The 23,223-nt window shown below is 44.7% G+C and overlaps 2 protein-coding genes across 2 annotated transcripts; one reads left to right on the top strand and one right to left on the bottom strand.

Annotated features, from left to right (window-relative positions):
• Positions 1–340: 340 nt before the first annotated feature.
• MGAT2 (alpha-1,6-mannosyl-glycoprotein 2-beta-N-acetylglucosaminyltransferase) lies at positions 341–1,945 on the top strand. Its single transcript, XM_027827147.3, has one exon. The coding sequence runs from the start codon at positions 503–505 to the stop codon at positions 1,820–1,822; it is 1,320 nt and encodes a 439-aa protein (XP_027682948.1). The 5' UTR covers positions 341–502; the 3' UTR covers positions 1,823–1,945.
• Positions 1,946–4,234: 2,289 nt separating this feature from the next.
• Positions 4,235–22,131, bottom strand: DNAAF2 (dynein axonemal assembly factor 2). Its single transcript, XM_007064797.4, has 3 exons — positions 20,244–22,131; positions 10,365–10,511; positions 4,235–5,356 (listed from the first exon to the last, which is right to left on the bottom strand). Exons 1-3 carry the CDS (start codon positions 22,038–22,040, stop codon positions 4,787–4,789), a joined length of 2,514 nt encoding a protein of 837 aa, XP_007064859.2. The 5' UTR covers positions 22,041–22,131; the 3' UTR covers positions 4,235–4,786.
• Positions 22,132–23,223: the final 1,092 nt, after the last annotated feature.

Here is a 23,223-nt window from a genome sequence, read left to right as displayed (position 1 = left end):
GAACCCGCCCCGCCCCTATCCGCGGGGCTCGGCCGGCGGAGCCGCGCTCAACACCAACCGGCCCCTCGGGGAGCGGAAGGGGCGGGACGGGCGGGTGCTGAGTGACAGCGCGTTTGACCAATGGCCCAGGGCCCACGTGCGGCGCGTGCCCTATGGCGGCCGGGGACGTGTCCGGTGTGGGGGGCGGGGCGCAGCCCGGGCATCGCGCGCGCGCGCCGCCGCCGGCCGCCGCCGTGACAGTTGGTGTCCACCTCCCTCCGCGCCGGGCCGCGAGGTGCCGCCGCCGGGGCCATGCGCGCGCCGCGGGCTGGGCGCCCCCGCGCTCCGGGAGGGCCGCGGCGCTGATGCCGGAGGGGCGGCCCCGGGCGTCTCCTCCCCCTTCCGGGCTCGGTCTGGCCGCCGCCGCCTGGGGCGAGCGGGGAGCGCGGCGCCCGCGATGAGCTAGGGGCGGGCCGAGCCGAGCCGAGCGGCAGGCCCCGCTTCCGCCCCGCGCCCCGGGACCATGCGGCTCCGCATCTACAAGCGCAAGGTGCTGCTGCTGCTGGCGCTGCTGGTGGCCGCCTGCGGCCTGGCGCTCTGGGGCAGCCACGGCCGCCCGCGCAAGCCCGAGCCCGGCGAGCCGCCCGCGCCCCGCGCCGCCAGCCGGGCGGCCGAGCTCGCCGCCTCCGCCGCCGGCCGCCGGGCCGCCAACGCCTCGGCGCCGCCGCCGCCGCCCAGGGCCGAGCCGGCCAACCGGACGCTGGGCTACCGCTCGCTCTTCTACCAGCTCAACTTCGACCAGCCCGTGCGCAACCTGGCGCGCTTCCCCCGCCGCCCGCCCGGCGAGCTGGTGCTGGTGGTGCAGGTGCACGAGCGGGCCGAGCACCTGCGGCTGCTGCTGGACTCGCTGCGCCGGGCCCCGGGCGTGGAGCGCGCGCTGCTGGTGCTGAGCCACGACCTGTGGTCGGAGGAGCTGAACCGGCTGGCGGCGCAGGTGGAGTTCTGCCAGGTGCTGCAGATCTTCTTCCCCTTCAGCAGCCAGCTCTACCCGCGCGAGTTCCCCGGCCACGACCCCCGCGACTGCCCGCGCGACATCGACCGGAGGGCGGCGCGGCGCCTGGGCTGCATCAACGCCGAGTTCCCGGACTCCTTCGGCCACTACCGCGAGGCCAAGTTCTCCCAGACCAAGCACCACTGGTGGTGGAAGCTGCACTTCGTGTGGGAGCGGCTGCGGGCGCTGCGGGAGCACACGGGGCTGGTGCTCTTCCTGGAGGAGGATCACTACCTGGCCCCCGACTTCTACCACGTCCTCAAGCAGCTTTGGGCGCTGAAGCAGCGGGAGTGCCCGGAGTGCCAGGTCCTCTCCCTTGGCAGCTACAACGTCGTGCGGGGTGGCTTCTCCGGCAAAGCCGACAAGGTGGAGATGAAGACGTGGAAGTCCACCGAGCACAACATGGGCATGGCCTTCAGCAGAGACACGTACCAGCAACTGATCGAGTGCACGGATGCCTTCTGCACGTACGACGACTACAACTGGGACTGGACGCTGCAGCATTTGACTATCTCTTGTCTTCCAAAGTTCTGGAAAGTGCTAGTACCCGAAATCCCCAGGGTTTTTCATACAGGGGACTGTGGCATGCACCACAAGAAATCCTGCAGACCCTCCACCCAGAGTGCCAAAATCGACTCGCTCTTAAGCAGCAACCAACAGTTCCTGTTTCCTGAAACAATGAGTGTCAGTAAAAGGTACTCCATGGCACCTCTCTCCCCTCACGTGAAAAACGGAGGGTGGGGAGATATTCGAGACCATGAACTCTGTAAAAGTTATCGCAGACTGCAGTGAAAATCAAACTCTCAAATAGCCTCTCTTGTGAATTATTCCATACTGTCTTATGGACAAAAGTGTATAAAAGGGTTTATGGATTGGTTTCTGCTTTAAGATGAATAAACATTCTTGTAAAAGGTGTCTAAAAATAGTAATCTTTCTTGTTTCCCAGTTAGATTTTTTTAAAGGGGACAGACTCTACTGCTGCGATCAGCTGGAAAACAAAATTTAAGCCCCCATACAGAAAGTAGCCATTATGCTGTCCTTACTGACAAGGATAAACAACATTAAAATGCATCTTATCTATTACATTATAGGGCTTTTCACCTTCAGAATCTCTTAAACTCCATGTAAAATACATTTTGAAATGAGCAAATCCATGATACTCAAAGTACTGAGAAGAGTAAGGGTGGAATGGAATAAGCTTGACTGAACTCTAGTCAGTTTGCAGTCCAGCAGCCCTGTACTGTTTTAAATAACTACTTATTGTTTAAATTCAGTGACATTAAAGTAAAATCATTCAGCATTCCACAAGCTTGTACTATTTTATTAGGCTTGCTTGAGATTTGGTACATATCTGCAAGAGCATTCTCTTATTTGCTATGTATTTGATTATATGAAGAGGGACAAATCATTGCTCAGTTTAATGTAGAAATATACTTTTTTTTTAGTTCTGCCAAAATAAAATTCACATTTGTAATACCATGAAAGTCCTTGATTCTGCAAAACCATTAGTTTAGTTTAAATCTTTCCTGCTATGACAAAATTCAGTTTTTCTAATACAAAGAGGGTTTAAACATACACCAAATGTCATCATTACCCATTCAAAGAGCGTACATCTAACTTCATTAAAAAATCAGTAATTGAGTTAAAATAGAGAAACACAATATTAACCTCCTTCGGCAGAAAGTAATCACAACACTTAGCTTTCAAATTAGTCAGCCATATAATAAGAATAAACATACTGTTTAATGAAAACATATGTTGAACTGGAACTGAAAGCCAGAAACAATACAAAACAATGCCATTTGTTAAAGTGAAACATTTGTCTATTCTAACTGTAGTGATGCATTTTTTTTAAAATGTCACTTACCATTGAAGTACAACAAAGTTGTCAATACTAGTTAAAGAAGTTTTGTGGAATAGATTTAAAACAGATTTCACTGAACGACTTAGACAAAGTATAGAGGGGGAATGTACGTGACAGCTGGAATGCAGTCACTCTCTAAACATCAGCTAGTCCCCATAAACCATACCAAATACATACAAACCAAGGTTTTAAAAATGGGGTGACAGGAATTATTCTAAAAGTACTTTCATGTAGCTAGATGACTTACAGACATTAATAAAAAAAAGTGATTGGATAAATTTGTTACATTCAGCCTGAAGAAAACTCTACTGCACTTGTATTAGGATAAGAGAAGGTCGGTGGCCTTTTGTTCCTGTCTAAAAATAATTATTGCTCAATGAAACTGCTTAACTTGTGTGCTGATAGAGGAGACGTAACTTTCAACAGAACTCAGTTCTTAATTTTCTCTCCTACTTTATGGTATGTGAATAAATTGCTTAAATGTATTCACTGGAGAGGAAACAAAACAACTGTTATGAAGCCATCTCAATATGTGGATGTTTATTACTTTTTAAAAAATAGAATGTATGCCAAAACAAATTGTTCTCCTGGGTAATTTAACTGTCAAACTTTAGAGAGTTAGATAAGGGGGGTGAGGTAATATCTTTTACTGAACCAACTTCCTGTTGGTGAGAGAGCGAGAGAAGCTTTGCTGCTTATGCAGAGCTGTTCTTTAGATTTGATTTGAAGAAGAGCTCGGTGTAAGTCTCTCACCAACAGGAAGTTGGTCCAATAAAAGTTATCATCTTACCCACCTTGTCTCTCTAATATCCTGGAACCAACACAGTATATACATTTTAGAGTTGTCACAAGCAATAAAATTCAGTACTTGCTCTGTTAAGTATATGCAGCCCCAAGAAGTACTTGTGGTTGGCACAGCTACGTAAACAACCAACCGGGGGAGATCTGAACTGTAAATCAAATTTAACCTAATTTTGTTCAGAAGTACATTTTCTTCAGCATGTACAACAGTTTGTAAAGGAATGGGTGGTTGTTTTTCTGAAAGTGACAGAAAAGGGATCTGAAAGTTTGATATCAAAGCTCAGAAGTGTTCTTGCCTGTTGTTACACTTCCACTGCCACGCAATCCGACGTGCAGCACGTTTAAACCACAGGAAACTTATTTTGAGTGGTAAGAATAATTTAGATGAATTGACTCCATACTAGAAGATGACTATACATGAATAAATGCAGAGATGTTGGGAAATGCAGGGTCTGATGCACTGGATAACAAGGAAACAAATTAGTTAAACGTTGGTATATTTGGATACTGTATATCTGAAGGAAAGTAGTAGGCTAAGATAGCAGTATAAACATTTATTTTAAGGAGACTAATTAAACAGTGGGCCTCTCCATGGAATGAAAAATGTTATTTGCCAAAAAACCCTACAATCATCACAAAATGAATATTGGCAAATATTTACTTCAAATGATGGGTATTGTTTATCATTAAGTTGAACAAAGATAGCAAATCTGGAGAGAAGCATTGCAAAACACAGTAGATAAACACATATAAAAACTTTATTACATTAGAGAGATTACACAACTAATCAAGATCCAAGTCCTTGAAGGGAAAGTAATCCACTGTTGTTGTTTATATGTTTTAATTTCTACTCAATTGAACATTTCTTATGAAAATATTTTTATTTTAAAGAAAGTTAAAACTGTAAAAAAAATCAAAATTAACAAATTGACTTGTAAAACAAAACAATTAAATTGGTTCCTCTTATTGAAATTGTCAGACTCAAGTTCAGATTTCTGCTTTCCGTGCAATGATTTAGATGCCAAAAAACCAGAAGCCTGAACTGCAGATAATAAACTGACCATTACAACTAAAATCCTAACTGACATAACTTAATCCAACTCATACAACAAAGAATTTTGAAAAATTAATGCACTGTGTGTTGTATGATCTCTAATAATTTGCACACTTCCATCTTGCATATTCATTTCCTTTATAATTGGAGAAACTGGTCTACAGTTCAAATGGTGTTGGTTCTCTTCTGCTGGCTCTGAAGACAGGACTTCTTCATCCCTTCTTATTTTTGCCTGCTCTTCCACATGAAGTAATTCCTGCTTTTCACAGTCCGAGGATGTGGCACTTTTGCCTGTTGTCAAAGCAAGTTCTAACTGTGGTTCGTTTATCTGAGATTTCCCAGAAATTGCTAAACTAGTGTCAATAGGTTCAACTTGCAAACAATGGCCTGAACTACAATCTACTACTCCTATTGTTTTAGCAGTTGTAAAAGATCCAGTAGTAATGTCAGTTTCCGTACCATGGTCTCCAGCTGTGTCAGCTGCAATATGGTTAGCTTCTATATTCGTTTTTAAATAGTTTCTGTTCTCTTTTTCAACTTGATCTCTTCCTGAATTGTTAATTCTTTGTTCTTTTTCACCAAGTTCACAATGTTTAACCTCCTGTGACTGTTGAGGAAAAAAAGCAGGAAATTAATTGTACTTTGATACCCTAACACTTAATGTTGACTGAACACACAAAAATACAATCAATGGCAGGCCCTAGACACTGAATAACTCAGGATGCATTTATTTCTATGAGATCTACAATCTGTGCTTTCAGAAAGCTAAATCAGACCTGTGCTGAGGGCTCCCAATACTGTAATCAAAATGCATGTGGGAGTGTATTACAGAGACTCTTTCCACAGCAGAGTTAAAACTTACGGTGGGAAAGAGCTGCTGGACAGCTGCCCATTGGTAATGATGTACAACAGTTCATAGTGGAAGAAAAAGCAAATAATCGCAGTTGGGTTATTACACACAGCCTTGCATAAATCCATGGCTGCAAAATTGGCCCCAGAATATAAACTTTCATTTGAGGAAATGTTCCTAGCCTGTAGGGTTGTGAAAACTATGTCCCTGTCACATGTGGAAAGTTTAACTAATGCAATGTTGTCTTCTTGAGTGTGCATAAAACAATGTCAGAGAACTGTTCTTGTTCATCTCACTAAGATGAGCACTCTGAAACAGATGACTGAATACCACAGATCAACATTCACTTTTTTGCTGTTGGTTATTTCAGCAGAAGTTTTTACATAGTGTGTATTCATTGATAATAAATAGGGTGTGGCTGGCTGTGGTGGAGTGACTTAATGTTGACAAAGGCAGCTGCCTAGCTCCGGGAACTAGCAATTTCAAGATTTATTACCCTTCCAAATCTTCTCTAGTCTACTCCCCACACCCCAGATGAGTTACTGTCACCCTGTGAACAAGAAAGTAAGAGAAGATTCATTCCCTTACCGGTGATGAAAGCTTCACCCACCTCTTGGGTACCAGCACCCTAAACTACCTTCCCTCTCTCCCTCACTTCCTTGGTGCCAAAAGCCAAATCTGTTTATCCCAGCGGTTCTCAAACTGAGTCGGGACCCCATTTTAATGGGGTCGCCAGGGCTGGTGTTAGACTTGCTGGGGCCCGGGGCTGAAGCTTGGCCCGAGGCGGTGGGGCTAAGGTTACAGGCCCCTCACGTGGGGTGAAGCCCTTGGGCTTTGGCCCCCCTGCCTGGGTGGTAGGGTTCAGGCTTTGCGCTCCTCCCCCCACTCCTTCAATGGCAGGGCTTGGGCTTTGGCCTCCGGCCTCCCTGCCTGCAGCGGTGAGGGTTGGGCTTTGGCCCCGGTCCCTCTGCCTGCAGCAGCGGGGCTTGGGCAGGCTCAGGCTTTGGTCCCCCCTCCTGGGGTCACGTAGTAATTTTTGTTGTCAGAAGGGGGGGTGCAGTGCAGTTTGAGAACCCCTGGTTTATTCAATGTCCAAAATCTCCAGCTTTCCTCCAAAGACTTCTACAATGCACTCATAGATTAGAAATGCAGTGATATATTGGAACTTCACAACTCTGCTGCATGCTGAAAACTAAGGGTGGAGTAAAATTGAAAAAATATAAAACCAAATTGTTGAAATTAATAGTAGGTTAAGGGATTACTACAGTGACTATTTAATTAAAACATTATTGACATTACTTGAAGCTGCCACAAATGACAATTCAATATCGTTCATCAGGGAGCCTTGCCACAGAATTTAGGCCCACTGCACCACTGTGGAGCATCTATTGTTAGACACAAACAAAACAATGTGCAAAAGGCTATATCTTATTTTGAGATCTGCACAAAACATGCATCTTAAACTATGGCTAAATATTGAATAAATTACAAAAGTGAGGGACAAAATATTTAACATGACTAATTTGGAACGATGCAAAAATATGTAAATGCAAATGAGGACACCACAATGTGATGCGAAGTGAAATCTGGAAAAATTCTCATAGTTTAACCTAGTTAACTGAAAGAAGAGTGAATTGAAGCAACAGTGGAGCAACTAGCCCTGAAGTAAGTTCTTTACTCAGCTACTTTAGTATCAAAGTCCAAATTCCACTTCTGAACTTTGGTTTTTGGATTAGCATTTAAGCGTTGGCTAGAGCTGCAACATACAGTTGTAGATGGGACCTAAACAGACCCTGTCAACTTGAAACGTAATGTAATGGGTTTCAAAAAGAGAGAAGTTTCAGGTGCTATGCCTTCCCAAATCCCCATCAGTTTTGGTAGTTTTACCATCACATTTTGCTATCTTAAAAACGTTGTGCTCTCTATTACTCTGAAAATTTCATACAAACAAGAGAGGAAACATTCACTAGAGACGGGAAACAGTGAAAGTTACTATGGACAAAGTTAAACTGAAAAAGCAGAGAAAGCTTTTTCCAGACTTGTTCAGTTATTGTAAAGGGTTCAGATGTAATTAATTTGGGGGAGGGGGGTTATAAGTGTGGCTGTACCTCCATGTATTTAGACAATGAAGGGGACAGAAAGGATAGTTTTCTGGGTAAGGCAGGAGACAAGGAGCAAGGAGAGTTTGATTTCCTGTGGCTGACACTGCCATGTAGTTTTTGTAGGACTTCTGGCAAGTTACTTATCCTATGTACCACAGTTTTGTGTTTGATAAAATGGAGATAATGCTTAAGCTTACTGTACTCCTCAGATACCCTGTGAACTAATGGAAGAACCGAGGGAGGAGAGTCAGTTAGTTGACACCACATGAATGGCAGTGGTGGGATTAGAATTCATGAAGTCCTGCCTCCCAGTCCCATGCTAATCCTCTAGTCACACTGCTCTTCTGTAGAAGAGAGCCCTGTACTCTCACAAGTATGCCCTAACTGACACGGAAAACTCACAAGATTCAAAGGTTTAGCTCAGCTCAAATAGAAGAAGTTGAGATTTTTATCCAGACAAACTTTCCAAGGTACCTTCTACCTTCCTGACTGTCCCACTGCTCCTCTTTGTTGTGACCTCCCTGTCCATCTCAGCATAGTCCATCCTCATTGCAATCCCCAAAACAATGAGTTTTCTGTCCTCTCCCTAAGCCTCCCGTCTGTGACCCTAACATTCCAAAGTATAAATTTTGGGCCTTCTGTCTTGAGCCGCATCCATAAGCATGAAAGATTTTAAATCAGAGGTACCTCAACCCAATGGAGTATGCCAGTGGTTCTCAACTTTTCCAGACTATTGTACACCTTTCAGGACTCTGATTTATCTTAAGTACCCCAAAGTTTCACCTCACTTAAAAACTACTTGCTTACAAAATCAGACATAAAAAAACAAAATACAGCACACTATTACTGAACAATTGCTTACTTTCTCATTTTTGCCATATAATTATAAAATAAATAAATAGGCATATAAATATTGTACTTACATTTCTATGTATAGCATATAGAGCAGTATAAACAAGTCAACGTATGAAATTTTAGTTTGTACTGACTTCTCTAGCGCTTTTTATGTAGACTGTTGTAAAACTAGGCAAATATCTAGATGAGTTGATGTACCCCTTGGAAGACCCGTGTACCCCCAGGCCAGGGGTACATCAACTCATCTAGATATTGGTTGAGAACCACTGAAGTACTGTACACTATATCCACAGGGTTCCAAAACTTTACTCAAAATTGTGTATAAGGAGGGACACGGACTCTTCACTTATTCATATTGAGCACATCCTTAAAGACGAGTTGGAGAGTTAGGTCTTGTCTACACTGTAGAGTTTTGTCAACAAAAGTTATGCCGCTTTAATTAAAGCACTTTAATTAACCACTGTTGCATATCCACACTATGCTCCTTGTGTTGGCAGAGCCCATCCACACTAGCAGCTCTTGCATCGACACACAGAGCAGTGCACTGTGGGTAACTATCCCACTGTGCAATTGGTTGCATGGTGCTTTGGGAAGGTTTTGCAATGCCTCATGGGGTAAGTACAGTGTCACATGATGCAGGTTTCTCAATCCCATTGTTCCCTGGGCATCCCACTAGATTGCCAGCTGTTTTTCAACTGAAGTGTATGTGGAGGGGAAAGAGGGAAGAGTGAGTGACAGGGAGTATGTGTGTTTGTTGTGGGGAGGACAGACAGAAACTGTGTGTGTGTGTGTGTGTGTGCGTGTGTGTGCGTGTGTGTGCGTGCGCGTGTGCATGTTGGGGAAGTGTGTGTGTTGGGAAGGAGTGTGACGGCATGCTGTCTCTATGTTCAGACAGCAGCCTGAGCAACCAATCCACAACAGTCTCTCTCGCTCCTCCCTCCCCCACAGCAGCAGCCTGCTTTGCCTACCTGCAGTTCTGCAATTCCCTTGAGCTCTCTCTCTCCCACAGCCTCCTCAGCAGCTGGGTGAGCTCTCCTGGGTGAGGAATGTCAAAGCTTCCTGGAGCCTTGAAAGGGGAGAGGCGCATGCCTGCAGGGCAGCCAAGTTGAAAACAGCGAGCAGAGCCAAGCTGTCACAGCAGTCATAATGTGTGATACTTGGGGAGGCCAGTTATGTCGACATAATGATGCAAATTTGCATAATCCAAAAAGCCCTATATTTCTCATCGAGGTGGTTTTATTTTGTCACCAAAAAACAGAAGAGTTTTGTCGCCAAAAGCGGCATCGCAGTGTGTACACTTCTGCTGTTTGCCACCAAAACTCTGCAGTGTTGACAAGGCCTCAGACTGGTTCTATTCCAATGACATCCCTACCCCTGGTTTGTCTGGAGCGTGTAGACTCCAGCACAGCCAAGTGGCTGTGAACTGGAAGCACTTTCTGGGTATCTGTATCCCCTGAGCCCTACTGAGGTAGAAATCTGAGACTATTTTTGTTTTAATATGAAGGAGGGATTTAACATATAGGTATTTATACATGAGACAACACAATGTTTCACTGTCATCCCAGTAAAACTGTTGCTAAGCCAGAACTGTACGTAGTTCCACTTCACCATTCAAGTTAAATTAAATGGAGTTTAAAGTAAATCGGCCTTTCCAAAAACTGATGTTTACACTTGCAAACATCACTTCCTATACATGATTTTCAATAGTATCCAAACAAAGCAGGAATGACTCCATTTGAGGGAGGTTTCACACACTATTCTTGTTAAACTATAGAAGTGCCATGTACTATTGCTAAGCAGATCCTTACCTTTAATCTGATTTGACTTTTGACCTCCGTAACATCAAGTACTTCAATTAATGGTTGGCTTTCCAGTGTTGTCTGTTTGAGGAATGAAGGGCACAAGACACTGTCCAGAAATTCATCAACATTTTCTTCACTGACAAACAACCTTTCCTAAAGGCAAAAGAAACGAAGTTACCTTTACATAATGTGAAAGGAACATGTATCAGTGCTTCTGTACCCAGCACCCCACTAAATATAAACATACACATAAAATTCTGATTCTGAATATGCAGCTGAGACACACATGCTGCTTGTGAAAACAGTATCTGTTTAAATCTCTGATTTAATAAATTCTCAGTAAGACATTCAGAAGTAGTGAGAGATGAACATGAAGAAGATGGTTTAAATGATTTCTGTACAAAATATGGGTCTGACTCACACAAGAGGCAATGGTTTAAAGGGAGGCATGTTTTCTACATGTAATGTGTTTAAGTTTCCATTTGAGGAACGATTACAATGAAAAAAATGTTTCAATTGCCCTCCCTTCTCTTTTGATATTCGATTAAAAAAAGTTCTGGATCTTTGGGTTTGCTTAATTACCTTCTCTTAAGAAAAATACAAACATCTGATTAGTTTGTAATTCCAGCTCATTTTAGTCATCAGATTTCAAGACTAGGCTTTCTAGAGCGGAGAGTATGAAATATATATATGACAACATCCATTTCAGATCTGTGTAACAAACTTGTCTCTTTAGATCTTCATTCAGGTACGAGTAAATGCAAGTAGAATGGAATGAAATGCAGTTTACAGTTAAATAAGATACTCCAGGGTATATTTTTAGGGCTATTCAGATGTGGTTCAGGTACACTGTGAAGCATGTAGCTACTCATCTTATGACTCAAACCAGCTGTGGATATTAATGGTCCAAAAAATACAACCAGGAATATCTTGTTGTTTAAAAAAAGACAATACTTTATAGATTTATTCATTTGTTTCTTTTTCTATTTAACAATAAATTCTTCCATTATGTAAAATAATTGGAAAAAGGTTAAACCCCTTTTTCCAGGATTCTCAATTACTCGGATTGTTTTAATATACACACTTTTAAATCCCTCATTCCTTTTTACTCCCTCATTTCATCAACCTAATAAGAGCTAGAATACCAGAAAAGTACAGCCACCAGGGAAGTCCTGTTGATGTTAGATGCAATGAGGCTATTTAAATATTTTCAGCTCTCTCATCCAACTGTGTCTGGGCTCTCAAAGATATAATTTTGATCGCTAAAAGAAGCTATAATTGGGAGCATGAAATAGTTCCATAGTCATACAATATTAAATGAAAATTTGGAGATCATGTGTATACTGCCAATTTACAGAGTATAGAATTAAACCCATTTTCTGCCCGAAGAGTTTACAATCCAAGAAACGTACACAGACAGCAGGACAGATATAGAGGGTGCAGAGAGATTATTCATGAACAGAATACAGTAGGGGGCTTGTTTACACTAGCAGCATCCACCACCAACGGTAGTAATGGTGATTGCATTTTGTAGAAAGGACTTAGCCATTGATATCCCTGTTATGCTCCTGTACCAGACATGGACTAACTACCCAGCTTGCTTCTCAGCGAGACGAACACATCTAGTGTGTATCATAAGATCCTTTAATGCTTTGCCAGCTATGACTGAGGTTAGCTTAAAGACGGTATTTCACACAGTGCCACCAAGTGGCAGAACAGTATCATAAACTTTAGCATTCTGTTATATCTCCCCCTTTAAGTTCTACATTCCTATCATTTACAGTATTTATGCTATCACACTGTCTTTGTCTGTTAAAGAAAAGGAGTACTTGTGGTACCTTAGAGACTAACCAATTTATTTGAGCATAAGCTTTCGTGAGCTACAGCTCACTTCCTCGGATGCATTCAGATGAAAGCTTATGCTCAAATAAATTGGTTAGTCTCTAAGGTACCACAAGTACTCTTTTTTTTTTTTGCGAATACAGACTAACACGGCTGCTACTCTGAAATTTGTCTGATAAGTGTCTCTGAATGGTACTGGTTTTCTAATTACATGACCTGGTTGCATAAGAACTTGTTCGTTAGTTACAATTACTGGCTGTCTGGAATCCTTGAGTCGTTGTCATCTTGTTCTGCATCTGCCATCTGTAGAGTTTGCTCTGTTGATTGTTCGTGCTGAGGAACAAACTGTAGACGTCAACGGTTTCTGTTGAACTCTCCTCTTGATCACATACAATCTGAGTGCTGAATTATAGAATCATAGGACTGGAAGGGACCTCGAGAGGTCACCTAGTCCAGTCCCATAATGCACCTAACAATTAAAGGTTATTCAGAAATCAGTTTGCTTTATATGAGAGGGAAACCTATTATTATTTGTAATGTAGTTTAGGGAAGAGATTATTTCAAAACCAAGAAATGAATCTGTTCTGTTCTCTTTTTTTCCTTCCTGTGACCTGCCAAAAACTTGGTAAGTGTCTCGAAATCTTCAGTACAGAACTAATTGACCCCAAAATAAAACATTCACAGGAGTAATCTTGAAAGTCTTAGTTTCTAGCATCCTCTTATAATAAGTAACCTAGCCCCAATCACAATATATTAACTCTTTTTTAGACAAGAAAGAGAGTACTCTACAGAACCTGCAAACAACTATATAGACAAAGACAAAATTTTCAAGACTTGTAGTCACATTCAAAATTGCTTTGAAATAATAGGAAAAGTTTTGTCCAGCACTGAAGACAGACAGGCTACCACTACTTTCATAAATGACATCAGTAAGATCCACTGGCTTTGTTTTAGTTTGCAGGGAAGCAGATTTTGTGGGTGCACTGTGCCATCCCCTCAGCTCTCATGGACAGCTTTATTCTTGGAAGTTGGAAAGGGCTTTAAATATACATGAACCCTGCACTTCAGAACACAGCCCTCTGGGTTCATATATAGTGGGTTACCACACTTGTACCCATAATGCAGCCCTGATTTTGGAAAGGTTGATAATTTTAAGTGTCAGAAGAAATTTTTATAAAAGAAAAAAATGGTATTTTTAAAGAGATTGTGAGATTGAATACTTTTAGGGACTGTCAGCCTTGAGAGTCCCTTTAAAAAAAAATTTAAAATGACAGACTATATAAAAAGTTCCCATGGCCTCTCTTGTCAACACCTCTGTGACATAGACAACTGTGGAGGACATTTACCTTTAACAAAATAGGATTTTCCCTATAATGTGCCTTATCACCAAAAAAGAACATAGGAGTTTAGATGTTAGAAAATACGACATTTCTAAAGTACATATCTACACATGTGCTTAAGATAATACTAGGTAGAAGTTACAGCTGTTACAGCATTATATACAGAATCAATTATTATAAAGGGGCCAGTCAGACTCTCAGCATTATAACAAGGAAGCATTAACATATGCAGTTAGGTAAGACTATACATTTCACGAGTACAACTCTTACAAAACTAATATAAGCATATGAGGAGAAAGGGAAAAACAATGCTTGCTTTATCTTAGACTGTCAATTCATGAGGAGGTCCAGCTGTGTAGGATAACAGTCAATCCACTGGTTTCAGAGTAACAGCCGTGTTAGTCTGTATTTGCAAAAAGAAAAGGAGTATTTGTGGCACCTTAGAGACTAACCAATTTATTTGAGCATAAGCTTTCGTGAGCTACAGCTCACTTCATCAGATGCAAATAAATTGGTTAGTCTCTAAGTCAATCCACTGTCCTTTGGGTATACTTGGCTGCACACAGATCTAAAATGTACTCCACAGGCGTGTCAATGTTGATGCAAGGGTCCAAGAGAGCTCTCCTATCCTTTCAGACAGATGCCTTAATTAACTTCTCACAAACAATAAAACTTGTAATTATCTACTATAAGATCGAAGCATGAACTAACACAGCATGTCTAACATTACTCAGAAAATGGGGTGTATTACCATTCTCTGTAACCAGTCCACAGGCCCAAGTTTAATTTACTTCCCATTATGGTAAAGTATGACTGTTCTTATTTAAGATTAAAAAGAGGACACTATTGTGACCACAACTCATGAGTTGAAGTCCCAACACACATCATAAGCAGGTTTGTTTGACCTTGGGTTTTTTGGTACAGAGGATTGTGTCCTTCAGTGATGAAAGAGTACCAGATAGTGTAGTAATGAAAAAAGTATATTTGGAAAAGTTAAATATTTTTCCAGCACCACTACATCCCATGAACATTGGGCTCAATCAAAGATTTAAGAGTAAGGGGATTATTCTATGTACAGGTGATAATATACATAGCCCACAAAAGGAGGTAGCACAATTCTCTATGTAATCTTATTCCTAGTATGTTATGGAATAAACCTAATGCCAATGTCTAAAGGGAGGTCAGCCTTTAGGATTTTAAGTATTCAGTAACTTTTCCTCCAAAGATGATGATTTTAGAGCACAACCACCAATGATAAAAGTATATACCCCTATGAGCATAGCCTCCCCAGCACTCTGAGGAATACCTGATGTCTTACACTTAACCTGGAGCAAGTTAAATACATTTCAGTTAGTACTTTAACTAACATTTCTCTAATTAAATAAAATAAGGCACTTTTGCCCCCAAAAGCTGCAGGTGGTTGGTCTGCCTAAATTAACTGCCTCTCTGAGTCTACTTCCCATTTCTGAATATAGTTTAAACTACTGTTACAAAATAGTCTATTGACAGCAGAATATATTCTTGATTCACCCAACAAGATCAAAAGCTGCTTTCTATTTCTGTTAAGAATTAAGTATTTAATTTCATAGGCTGAATGTCAAGAGGCAAGCTAGCCCTTTAAGAGGGGGGTCAGGATTTTCCTCTAGCCCTGTTCCTGGGTCAGCCTAGGACCACAGCATTCTGGAGAATGTAGTCCAGTGTGAACACAGGAGATGTAGACTGGAATATAAGTAACAGTGGGAGAGATCAGGATCTGCTGTTGGGTAAATCTAGGCAAACAGCCTGGGAGGGGATTTTGGAAGAGGCCTTGAGGGACAGTACCCTAAATCAGAGCCCTGTATGGGAATATTTTTTTAATCCCACTCCCATCCCGCCCCACAATACCCACTCTCACCTGTTCCTGCATTGTTTCTTGCATTTTTATCCCATTACCACCCACAAAAACCTTAGATCCCGCAAATCCCACAGTAGACACAGATTCCCCCATGCTACTAAAAAAACCTCAAACGGTTGGTTAATATATATATAAAAACAATTCAGACATATATCTCTTTCAAATTGCTGAAGTATGTGGTTTTGAAAAGACAAGGAGTCTGTCTATATCTGACTTCTGGTGTGTGTGTGTTGGGGCCCATGAGACTGCAGACTCTGCAAAAACATCTGTATAACTAATGTCTCGAAATTTCTTGCTCAGCAAACTTCTTGCTCAGTGATTATTGGTGACATTTTGAGCATAAAAAGGGGAAGAGGTCTGAGTGATTTGGATCTGACCTTCTGGACATCTCTTGGAATCCCCAGTGTCACGGGGATTGCTGGCCACTTGAACCTTGTCATTTGACCACTTGAGACACCTCCAGACTATTGTTTGCGGGCACTCTAATCCTTTTGCATATTTGTGTGTGCTTGAGATCTAATAAAATAATAAGTTTGGATGAAAGCATTTTGAGTTTGTGCCAATATTTAATCAGATGGATGCGCTGTGTTTCCCTTTGATCTGTCCCTGACACCACCTCGCAAAGAGGACAGTTAGTGGGTAACACTGAACATCTACAGTTCCCTTTTACTTCAACTGGAACTACAAGTGCTCAGCACCTATGAAAATTGAAACCTAAATATTTAGTATGAATGTATGCCAGCCCAGAGACCCTAAAAGATCTGACCTCGTCTAACAAAGAAAAAGAAAAAAATATTACTCCCTGAACTATACTTCTTGAAAATAGTGGTACTATGTCAACTCAAAGACTGTGTCCTATCTTCTAGGTTTGAGACAATTCAGGTTTGCTAATGGGGACAACACTTGAAAGGAGTGCAATCCCTGGTCTCCAGTGTGGAGTAAGAGAATGTCAAGTATGGTATTACACAGTCATAAGAAGTTTTGTCAGCCTTTACTCCTACAAACATAATGCACTGTCAGAGGAGAAGCTGATAGTTCAAAATGAATGGGTAAGTAAGGATGAGATCCCAATGACCCCAACCCACTACACGAATATGTCTGGGTGCTGAAAGTCCCCTTATAATAGAAATGTGTCAGCTTCCCAGGCTCTTCATTTCTGTACATTCCAAAAGAATCTCTTCTCACAGAGCACGTACGTATCCATGCTTGACTTACACTCTCCAGACCCTGTGAATAGGAAATGTGGCTCTGACTGACACAAAAGCATTTAAAGCAGAGGAAGACCAGAAGTTTTGGCAGAGAACTAGAAGAGTTCTATGCAGGATAGATCGAAAAACTATCAAAGGGCCAGAATAACCAGAGCTCTGAAAGAGCAGAGAAAACATAGGGTATACAGGTGGTTATGTTTAAATATTAATGATCATTTCCCTGTTCCAGTAGGCATGGCTATCAGTATTGGTACACTTAGTCATCTTTGGCAAACTTCTTAGCTAAAAATCCAATAAACAGAATTAATTACTTCAATTTACCTTAATTTCTCAAATTCAGAAGTCTCATACCCCAAAAAAACTGTCTCTCAGAATAAATTAATTTTTAATCTACTACGTTAATGAACTGCTGATGGTCTATGGTAAGTCCTAAACATCCTCTCCCCTACACACACACATTTAGTGGTCCAAAATGAATGACATTATCTAATTTCAAAATTTAACTCAGAAAGGCATTTGACTATTTTGATTGGTTGATATCCTGAATAACCTTTTAGTGACCTTCCCCCCATATACTCACAAGGGGAGGGGAGGGGAGGGATAGCTCAGTGGTTTGAGCATTGGCCTGTTAAACCCGGGCTTGTGAGTTCAATCCTTGAGGGGGCCATATAGGGATCGGGACAAAAATTGGGGAGGGATAGCTCAGTGGTTTGAGCATTGGTCTGGCCCAGGGATGTGAGTTCAATCCTTGAGGGGGCCATTTAGGGATCTGGGGAGTTGGGGATTGGTCCTACTTTGAGCAGGGGGTTGGACTAGATGACCTCCTGAGGTCCCTTCCAACCCTGATATTCTATGATTCTAACTCCTAATGAATGCATGTACCAAACACCAACAGTCAGGTTCAACTGGTACATGAAAATTAAATCAGATAATCATTCACCTCTTTACAAGCACATTATATTACATCAGAGTTTCCCAAACTGAGGTTCATTACCTCCACAAGAATCACAGAGGGGACTCATGGGAGGTCATGCAAAAAATGTAATACTGCGCAACATTCTGGTGTAATCTGAGCACCCTACATAATGATTTGGCAAGTACTAGGATGCAAGAATGTGCAACAGGCTGCTAGAGTTTCTGGTAATACCTGCGTGCACGTGAATTTCATACAGAGAGTACACACCATGCTAAATAATTATGACAAAGGGAAAATACCCATGTGAAGCTGCACCAGGAGAATGCATGTCTAAGACTTTTCAGGAAACAGTCAAAGATTCCTATATTCTGTGACAGTGGTCTACTGAAATCTGCACAGATAGGGCCAATGCCATATCAGGTAAGAAAAGCTCTTAGTCACATGGATTAAAAACATTGAGGATAATGCCTCATGGTTCCACTGATGTACATCAGAAGCTCTTGCTTTGAAGAAAATGCCCATGAATCTGTCCCAGGTAATTCACCACAACAGCTATAGTGAAGGGCCATCCAATGAATTCTCAACTTTTTACACTGCCCCATAATGACATGGTTTCCTTTCACCAGCAACTTCTCCCACACTGATATAAGATGGCTTTCATGTAGGCACGCAAAATTAGAAGCCAGGTTTCAAAAACTTGTCCCTTTCTATACTAACTGGGGGGAAAAAAACAAAAATTAAGAAGTCCCAGAATCCCTGAAAGCGTCACACAATATTTTGCTATCTTCAGATTTTGGATCCGATGAAGTGAGCTGTAGCTCACGAAAGCTTATGCTCAAATAAATTGGTTAGTCTCTAAGGTGCCACAAGTACTCCTTTTCTTTTGCAGATTTTGGAAAGAATTTTTCCATGCTCCAGGCCCTCAGCCCAGCAAATATATTGAAGACACTAGTCAGCTTTACAAAATGGGCATCTCACAATGTGTGTTCCAAGTTGTAAAGGATTTCATGGTTCTACAATATAGTGAAGTTGAATCCAAAACTCCATTCTCTTGGGTACTTATACATGGAAAGTTTGTTTTAAGTGCTCCATGTGCAGGAAAGTCCAGTTCTTTATCATGGAAATCTCTGTGAATGCTCTTCACTATTGAAGAAAACCAGTTTTGAGTATTTCCATATGTTGGAAACAGGTATTTCTAGATGACTACTGAGAAAACAAAGTCACGTTGAATGCCCATGGCACAGGGAATAAGGAAAAAATTAAGCGAGAAATCACACCTAGATTGCTCACATGACGTTACCAGAGCTCTAATTCAAGATGACAATCAATGGCTTTTTCACATTTAAAGCTGCTTTTTATGTTAACCTGCTTGTTTTAGCAATCTTATTTCAACAGTTATAGCAGTATATAGTTATCTTGAAATTGGTTGTGTATAGCAGTGGGTCTCAACCTTTCCAGACTACTGTAACCCTTTCAGGACTCTGATTTGTCTTGAGTACACCCCCCCCTCCGTTTCACCTCACTTAAAAACTACTTGCTTACAAAATCAGATATAAAAATAGAAAAGTGTCACAGCACACTATTACTGAAAAATTGCTTACTTTATTATTTTTACTATATAATTATAAAATAAATCAATCTGAATATAAATATTGTACTTACATTTCAGTATACAGATTATAGAGCAGGATAAACAAGTATTGTCTGTATGAAATTTTAGTTTGTACTGACTTTGTTAAATGTTTTGGTTTTTTATGTAGCTGGCTGTAAAACTAGGCAAATATCTAGATGAGTTGATGTACCCCCTTGAAGACCTCGGAGTATCCCTCGTTGAGAACCACTGGTGTATACTATATTCACACACTTTCATTTCAAAATAATTGTATGTGTGTGCACACATACATACACTATTGTTCATGTGAATTTAGTGCTTGTGGAAGATGACAGCTTGACAGCCCTGGAGATTAAAGCCAATTATTTAACCACAAAACAGGTACAGCAAGGTTAGGCCTTGCTTCCCTCACACCGTTGTGCCTACCTGTCTTCACCCTTAGTTACTTAGGGCTTGTCTACACTGGCAATTTACAATGCTACAACTTTCTCGCTCAGCGGTGTGAAAAAACACCCCTGAGTGCTGCAAGTTTCAGCACTGCTAGCCTTTCCCCTTGTGGAGGTGTTTTTTTAGAGCACTGGGAGACCTCTCTCCCAGCACTGTGCCGCGACTACATAAAGCACATTAAAGCGCTGTCACAGCAGCGCTTTAACGTTGCCAGTGTAGACAAGCCCTTAGAGGGACCACCTCTGAGAGCAATAATAGTTTTTACTCCACCCCATTCAATGCTGGGCTTTTGCTAAGATTCTTAATAGTAGCAGTGATGTCTGCCATGTGAACATCTGCCCACCGTGAATCAGAATAGGGCCATCACATGTACTGGTTCATTTTACAATAGGCCACTGAACAGCTGTCAGATGGTAATGGACTTGAAGGCACTACCCACCTGGTTTAAACCTGAACTAGTGGCCTAGAAGTGAAAAACTTTATAGCCCATTAACTATCCCCTAAGTCAATCATCTTTTTTTTTTTTTTTAAACTAGATCAAGCTATGACCTTCCCCAAAGCACATCTAAATTTAAGCTTATTTTGGAAACATTATATATTGGATGTGTCATTTCAGAAATAATTACCTGCAGAGTGTTGCTGTTTAAGCCGAAGTACATCTTCCCCCAAAGTCCACCACTCTCAGGAGATTTGGCTAGTCCTATTACAGCATTGTTGGGGGAGACATTAATACCAGCCTCTGGGGGGGTCAGCTTGTTTTCAAGAGGAAACTGTAAGAGGAAGGAGTAGGAAGCAGCGTCCTTGGAACTGAAACTGAGTCTATAGTGATTTGTGCCAACTTCCCCCTTCAAACTCTCTGGCTGGATGTTTGGCACCTGCAAGAGCAGGGTCAGAGATTCTTCGTCTTGGGTGCACTGGAAAGGGGGACAAACCGGAGCGGTCAAGGTGCAGGGGGCCTCAGGACGGTCTGGGTCGCCGCTGCAGCTCAGGGGGGGCTCTGCGCTGCGGCTCAGGCACTCGGTGGGCACGGCAGGGTACAAGCTGTTGCCGGGACAAGTGGGAAGATCTGTCCCGTTACTGGGTGCCAGGGAAGGATCCGCCTGGCTGCTGGTGGTGGTGCACGAGGTCAGATCCATGCTGTCGGGGCACACCGGTGTCACGGGAGGAGTCAGGCTGCTGGGGGCCCGGCCGCTACCGCCTGGCACACACGCTTGCTCAGTTGGCGGCAGGCCGAGCTCCTCCCCGGCTGCAGGCCCTGCCTCTTCCCGCTGCTCCTGGCCCGGACCAAGGCCTACTGAGGAAGCCGGGCCGACTTCGGGCTCCTCCAGGCTCGTTCCGCTGGGCTCGGCAGGGGCCGCGACGCTCAGGACGGGCAGCGTGACCAGCAGCTGCCGCTTGGCCTTGTTGAAGGTGGCCTGCCCGCGGTTCTCGTCCACCGGGTAGGGCAGGCGGAGGCGGAGGCGGTAGGCGGGCCGCTGCGAGTCCAGGCGCAGCTCCCGCCCCCGGATCTCCAAGGCGGCCTGGCCGGCGGAGCTCAGCAGCGGCAGCTCGATGGTCACCACCAGCTCCCGGGGCACCGGGCTGGGCGCCGAGTCCCGGCAGCAGCGATAGTCCTGCAGGTCCACGTAGGAGCGGTGCCGCAGGCTCCAGCGGGGCGCGGTGGGGGCCGGGGGCCGAGCCCCGTCACCCGGCTGGGGGCCGGGCGGCGCGGCGGGGGCCGGCGGCGGCTGGGCGCTGCCGCCGGGGGCAGCGGGGTAGGAGTAGGGGGACGGGAAGGGCGGCAGCGGGGAGCCGGGCTCCTCGGCCCGCGGCGGCGGGGCGCCCCCTGGCAGCGGGGTGCGGATGACGGAGGCCTGCGGGACCCCCTTGTAGGCGGTGCCCCGCAGCGGGACGGCGTTGGCCCGGTCCAGCTGCACCCCGAAGCGGCTCTGCACCGCCTCCAGCGCCGTGTCGCTCACCATGCGCCTGAAGCGGGGGCTGCGGGCGGCCAGGCGCAGCGTCTCCGGGTGGAAGACCACGTCGTAGACCAGACGCCGGCGGCCGGCGCGGCCCAGCTCCTCGCGGCCGGGGGCCAGGCTGTAGGGCAGGGCCCAGCGCTGGCCGCGGGGCTCGGCGCGGGCCTGGGGCCGGCCCAGCAGCGGGTCGCTGCAGACGTTGAGGTAGCAGCGCTGGGCGCCCCCCTGGCTGGTCCGCAGCACGTAGCCCGGCGCCGGGTGCACGAAGCGCACCTCCACCCCGCGCTCCCGCTCCAGCGCCGTCACCTCCGCCTCGTACCGCCGCTGCTGCTCCGGGTCGGCCAGCTCCGCCGCGTACTCCGCCAGCAGCGCCCGGAACCGCTCGTCCCGGAAGGCGCCCTTCAGCCGCTCCACCTCCTCGGCCGTGAGCTGCAGCTCCTCCAGGCCGGAGCGCCCCGCGGCCGCCATCGCCGCCGCCCGCTCACCCCGGCCGGACCCTCGCTGGTCTCCGTGGAAACAGCGCCAAACAAAATGGCGGCCCCGCCGCCCTGCCTGTTCCCGCCTCCAGGGGGCGCCGTGGCGCCAGCCGGGTGCCCGGGTTCTATTCCGCCCCGAGCGGCTGCCGTGGGGCGCCCTTATTTCCCGCTGCCCGCTCAGCAGGCCCGCCCCTGGCTGGCACAGGCCACCCTGCCCCCAGCCAGGCTGAGGTGCAGCCAGGGCATGGATGGGGGGCCGTGCCTCCTGACTTTTTCTTGCTGCTTTGAGTGCACCCCCTCTGAGTGCAGCTGCAGGACTGGTTCATTGGCACATAGCCTGGTGTGGCTCTCACCTTCCTGTCCAGCAGCAGCTCGGGCCCTGTTTGTATCTCTTAAAGACCCCCATGAATGATTCCATAGAATCATAGAATATCAGGGTCGGAAGGAACCTCAGGAGGTCACCTAGTCCAATCCCTGCTCAAAGCAGGACCAAGCCCAGCTAAATCAAACCAGCCAGGGCTTTGTCAAGCCGGGCCTTAAAAACCTCTAAGGATGGAGATTCCACCACCTCCCTAGGGAACCCATTCCAGTGCTTCACCACCTTCCTAGTGAAATAGTGTTTCCTAATATCCAACCTAGACCTCCCCCACTGGAACTTGAGACCATTGCTTCTTGTTCTGTCATCTGCCACCACTGAGAACAGCTGAGCTCCATCTTCTTTCGAACCCCCCTTCAGGTAGTTGAAGGCTGCTATCAAATCCCCCCTCACTCTTCTCTTCTGCAGACTAAACAAGCCAAGTTCCCTCAGCCTCTTCTCGTGAGTCACGTGCTCCAGTCCCCATATCATTTTCATTGCCTTCCACTGGACACTCTCCAATTTGTCCACATCCCTTCTGTAGTGGGGGGCCCAAAACTGGACACAGTACTCCAGATGTAGCCTCACCAGTGCCGAATAGAGGAGAATAATCACTTCTCTCGATCTGCTGACAATGCTCCTACTAATGCAGCCCAATAAGGGCACATTGCTGACTCATATCCAGCTTCTCATCCACTGTAATCCCCAGGTCCTTTTCTGCAGAACTGCTGCTTAGCCAGTAGGTCCCCAGCCTGTAGCGGTCATCTTACCACCAGCTGGAAATCTCTCCACGATAGCAAAGAATTTTTGAAGGTAGCAA

This window comes from Chelonia mydas, chromosome 6 (genome assembly GCF_015237465.2).
Source record: "Chelonia mydas isolate rCheMyd1 chromosome 6, rCheMyd1.pri.v2, whole genome shotgun sequence".
In the NCBI taxonomy this organism is placed as follows: Eukaryota; Metazoa; Chordata; order Testudines; family Cheloniidae; genus Chelonia; species Chelonia mydas.
Note: the sequence above shows the minus strand (reverse complement) of the source record. Positions and strands in the feature narration are given on the sequence as shown.

Excerpts from the sequence above, each read along its gene's own strand:
- MGAT2 (XM_027827147.3), top strand. The coding sequence starts at position 503 with ATGCGGCTCCGCATCTACAAGCGCAAGGTGCTGCTGCTGCTGGCGCTG.
- DNAAF2 (XM_007064797.4), bottom strand. The coding sequence starts at position 22,040 with ATGGCGGCCGCGGGGCGCTCCGGCCTGGAGGAGCTGCAGCTCACGGCC. Across the intron at positions 10,512-20,243 it reads TAAACAGCAACACTCTGCAG|GAAAGGTTGTTTGTCAGTGA; the intron begins GTAATTATTTCT and ends TTTTGCCTTTAG. Across the intron at positions 5,357-10,364 it reads AAAGTCAAATCAGATTAAAG|TCACAGGAGGTTAAACATTG; the intron begins GTAAGGATCTGC and ends TTTCCTCAACAG.